Source organism: Nicotiana attenuata, unplaced genomic scaffold (genome assembly GCF_001879085.1).
Source record: "Nicotiana attenuata strain UT unplaced genomic scaffold, NIATTr2, whole genome shotgun sequence".
NCBI classification, from domain to species: Eukaryota; Viridiplantae; Streptophyta; class Magnoliopsida; order Solanales; family Solanaceae; genus Nicotiana; species Nicotiana attenuata.
In genome coordinates, this window is record NW_017673882.1 from 109,399 (window position 1) to 114,254 (window position 4,856).

Here is a 4,856-nt window from a genome sequence, read left to right on the forward strand (position 1 = left end):
TTTTGAAAATTTTGCCACGGGTGGTTTCCTTTACAATATGTATGGAGATCAATAGTAGAATTATCTACACCTAAATTCCCATAATTCCAAGATGTCATGTTTCTCAAATCAACAGTTATAAAAAAAATATCAAGAAAAAACAAAACAAAATAAAAGTTCAAACTTGAACCCTAACAATATATACAGCTACAACTACACCATTAGTTCCCCGGCAACGGCGCCAAAATTTGATCACGCCCAACTATGCCTTATAAAAAGGACAATGCGGTCGCTGCAAATATAATCCGGTTTACAAGTCCGGAGTCGAATCCCACAGAGAACTAAGGTTTAGCTACAGCTGTTCACTATCACCAAGAAGACAAGCTTGAACAATTCCTAACTTATAGATATTAAGATTCTTGTGTTTAACTAATTAACTAATAAATTAAAATAGTAAATTAACAACTAACGATACTGAGGGTTAGAGAAAAGATTAAGGAGGTCTAGAGTTATGATTTCCCCAATTGTCGGAATCCTTCCCGCTATGTCTTCTATAATTTCGCCTAAGTATTCTCTACCGATCATGAGCACTCTTATTACCGTAAATCTCTCCCGAGTAATTACGATAATTTACTAGGCGCACTCTCCCGAGCTACGCTAGCTGGCTTTTAATACAGCTCACTTCAGATCGCACCCACGCCTTTAAACCCTCGGTTATTGATCCCTCATATACTCTGGGAGTGGTGTTGTTCAACAATTACCTAAATATGCACTCTCTCCCGAGTTATGCATACTAAATATGCACAGCTAATTGAGAGCTCTTCAATCAACCAGAATATAAACGTAGTTGAACAAATAGAGAAAAGCTATGGCTCAATTATATAAAAACATAACAAGAATTTATCCTACAAAAGGTTCTATCAAACTCTAGATAACAAATTAGCTATTCATAATAGTATGTAAAACTACAATACTAAAAGTCATAACCAACAATGAAAAAAATAGGAAGAGGAAGGAAAAAACTCGTAGAAGAATTCTCCGCCTTGCTCCCAATGTGTTCTTGCCTCCAAGGGTGTTGTCTAATCCTAAAGTAGTGTCTCTCCGCCTCCTTAGGTCTAATTTGTGTCCAAAATATGTCCTCCTCTTGTTCTTGGCCGGCCTCCTTTGTTTAATATAGGGTTTAGGACTTAAAATCCCATATTTTGCACTTTAGTCCCTAAAATTTTCGCTTCCTGCCGCGGTTTTGCCGCGGTCGCGGTGGAACCGCGGCCAAACATGCCCTCTGATTCTTCAGTTGTCCGCGACCATCTTCTACCGCGGTTCTGCCACGGTCGCGGCAAAACCGTGATTTTTCACCCTGTTTCGTTTGGAATTTGGAAAAACGTAAAACATAAAAGTTGTAGCCCTTTGAGTTAGCTTTCCAACCATATACTGTGGAGCCCAAATGGAGTTCTGAGCAAAAAGTTATGTCTATTTTACTAGACAGTGCGCAATATGCCTCCTCAAGTCTTCGTTCGTACTTAATTATCAAATTTGACCCCCGAACACGATCCCGACTTAATTCCTTGAGCTTTTACTCAGACTTCAAAGCTTCAAATCACTTAAATTCATTCCATAAGATCTATATAGCTCGGAATCACACCTACAAGGCATAAAACACACAATTAGTGCAAAACACTAGCGATTAAAGCGCAAACTCAATTAAAGTGCAATAAATAGAGTATAATAAGCGACTAAAATATGCAATTATAGCCTATCATCATACACTCTGTGAATACTCATTAAAATTTTGAATTCGTCACAATATTTGCTGAGGTGCATGACTCATGGCAGGAAGTTAGTAGGTCGCTACTCTTAGCACGAATTTAATCACATATTTTTACATAAATTATAAGGAAAAAAAAGGAAATAAAATTGGACAAAAGTGATCGAATTGACCATTGATAGCACTTTTTGAATAAAAATTTATGCATTATCCAGAGCATCATTTTCTTTAGAATAATTTATTTGCCAAGTGGCAACTCTGTGGAATTCAAGCCAACTTGGCAAAAGCTTATTTGGCAAACTTCACTGCCATTGTAAGACAGTGTACAACACTTCCTAAATCTCATTTAAAAGTACAAGTGTAACAGCACACCTGATAAGTGAAGCAACGTCTCGAAATCTAAGCAGCATCAGCTCGTCATTAAAGTACATGTACGTGTATATGACGCTCGAAGTGAGCGCGTAAAGTACTCACAGTATAGTGGATAAGAATCCCTCTCTCTCTTTACCTCGTCAATGCTACAGTCTTAACTCCTCTCTCTCAAAAAAAACATACAAAATCCACAATTTCCTTCCTTGTTCCACCAGACAGAGACATATACATATACACACCTTAACCCCTTCAAAAAAAAAAAAAAAAAAAAAAGCTTCCACCATTTTCATCTCTCCGTTTCTGTTTATTGTTTTTCTCATATGGGTGCTAATTCATCTTCCATTTATACCAAATCTGATGATGGGTTGAATTTTGTTCCATTAAAATCCAAGCTTGATGATATACCAGAGGTTTGTATTGCTCTTGTACTCTCATACCTAGATCCACCTCAGATCTGCAAATTGGCACGTCTTAACAGGGTCTTTCGTGCTGCTTCATCTGCTGATTTTATTTGGGAACCTAAATTGCCCTCCAATTACAAGTATATTCTTCAAGAATTGTTCGGCCTGAAAGTTGCTGGCGTGGGTAAAAGGGACATATTTGCTAAGCTTTCTCGTCCTAGGTCCTTTGATGGTGGCACAAAGGTCTGTTCTTTGTAACATTTTTATGTTAAAAATGCCAACTTTGTTTTTGGTTTTTTTATGTAGTGTTATGTGAGTATGAGTTTTGAATTTTGGAGTTTGTTGATGACAGGAAGTATGGATTGATAAGAATAATGGAGGGGTTTGTTTGGCAATTTCATCTAAAGGAATGGCAATTACTGGTATTGATGATCGGCGATATTGGAATCACATTCCGACGGATGAATCAAGGTTGGTATTTTTTATGTGTTCTTTATTTTTTACTATTAAGGGCATGGTTATGCTGAAACTTAGTCATGAATGAAGCTTCAGTTTAGGTCGAAAAGAAACAAATAAATCTTCAGTTTAGCACGATTTTTGTTTTTGTTTTCAATAGGTAGAAAGGGGTAGGGGTGGGGGTGGGGGAAACAGGGATGATACATATGCGTTGCATTTGCAGGCTGATCCCCTTTGAATTTCAAGTGATTCTCACATAACATGAATGAAAATTCCTAAGAAGGCCACCAAATCTTTTACTAAATTTTCTTGTGGTGTTACTTTTTATTTGGAGCAAGTCTTTAGACATTGTCAGTGTAAATTAAACCTTTTTCATAGAATAATTTGCAAGTCCGTCCCAATTTGTAACCTCCAAATTTAGCAATACAATTAGAGGTTGATAGAAGACATAGGTATTGGCAGTTCTAACAAAAAGCATCTATGCAAGAACACTTCTTAAACCATCATCAGTCTAACTCCTCGCATAGGGGATTTTTCAAGTGATGTTGAGCCTGGTGATCTTGTTCCTAGTGTGTGAATCCTCATGATCTCATTCCTAATCAGCCGGAGGCAAGCGCAAAATAGAGCTAGCTAGCTAGCGCGTATAATGCTATTGTTCAGGGTGAGTAATGAACGAGACATCATGTAATGCTATTGCGGGGGTGGTGTGAAAGGTTTATGTTGTCTTTGGTAAAGCTTTACGCACAAAGTTGAGCTAGCTAACGCGTTGGCTTTGTAGATGTGTTAGGTTAGAGATTCGTTCCGAATGAATCATTCCATTCATTTTATACATTTCATGATCTGGTTGCATTTTTCCCTTGTCCAGCAATGTAGACCTTTTAAAGTTAATTTATACTTCCTCATATGTAATGAATTGGCTGATTGATACTGATATTCTCATTCTTCATGTAGATTCCAAACTGTAGCTTATCTTCAGCAAATCTGGTGGCTTGAAGTCGATGGGGACCTCGAGTTCCAATTCCCAGCAGGGGCATATAGCTTATTCTTCAGACTTAAGCTCGGCAAGGTTACAAAGAGGCACAATCGTCGAGTCTGTAACTACGAGCACGTTCACGGCTGGGACTTGAAACCTGTACAGTTTCAGTTAACAACAGCAGATGGTGATCGTGCCATATCCCGGTGTTACCTGAACAATGTAGGAAGTTGGGTACACCACCATGTGGGAGATTTTGTTGTTAAGGATGCCACTTTTCCAACAAAGATCAAATATTCATTGACACAGATAGATTGCACACATACAAAAGGTGGTCTGTGTGTTGATTCTGTGTTAATATACCCTAGTAGCTTAGCAAAACAATTGAGTTCTTGTTGATAGCTTTACAGCCAAAAATCTTCTTAGGTGGCCAGAATGTTTTTTTTTCCCTTCCTAGCTTGGGGGGGGGGGGGGGGAGGGGGTTAGTTTGTACTATATAGTTTGTTTTCTCCCCAAAAGTCCCTCCTGTTTTGCTAGTAATTTCAATTGGGTCCTCAAAGTTCAGGTTTTTGTACATTGGTCCAATAAATGAATATGGTAGTTGATTTTGAGTATATACTGATATTTTTCATTTTTTTTTTTTTTTTTTTTTTTCTTCGGTATTTACTCTTTGAATTTTCTCTTTTTGATGTTTTTGTATAGCTCTTATTCTTTGGGGTCATAGATTGGTTGGAAAATTTAAGAAAATTGAACAAGACATTTATGGGAGCTCCGCTCCATAAGAATTTGCTCCATTAGATGTCAATATAGCTTTGAATAATTAACACGTGTCCTTGTTAATTTTTAAAGGATGAGATTTTTTTATTTATTAATTCTCTATTATAATTATGATTAAGTTTCTATTGATAAT

General features: G+C 37.3%; 1 protein-coding gene across 1 annotated transcript; it reads left to right on the forward strand.

Annotated features, from left to right (window-relative positions):
- The first annotated feature begins 2,275 nt into the window (after positions 1-2,275).
- On the forward strand, positions 2,276-4,410 carry LOC109217537 (F-box protein PP2-A13-like). Its single transcript, XM_019381797.1, has 3 exons — positions 2,276-2,760; positions 2,870-2,988; positions 3,925-4,410. The coding sequence occupies exons 1-3, from the start codon at positions 2,437-2,439 to the stop codon at positions 4,343-4,345; spliced, it is 864 nt and encodes a 287-aa protein (XP_019237342.1). The 5' UTR covers positions 2,276-2,436; the 3' UTR covers positions 4,346-4,410.
- Positions 4,411-4,856: the final 446 nt, after the last annotated feature.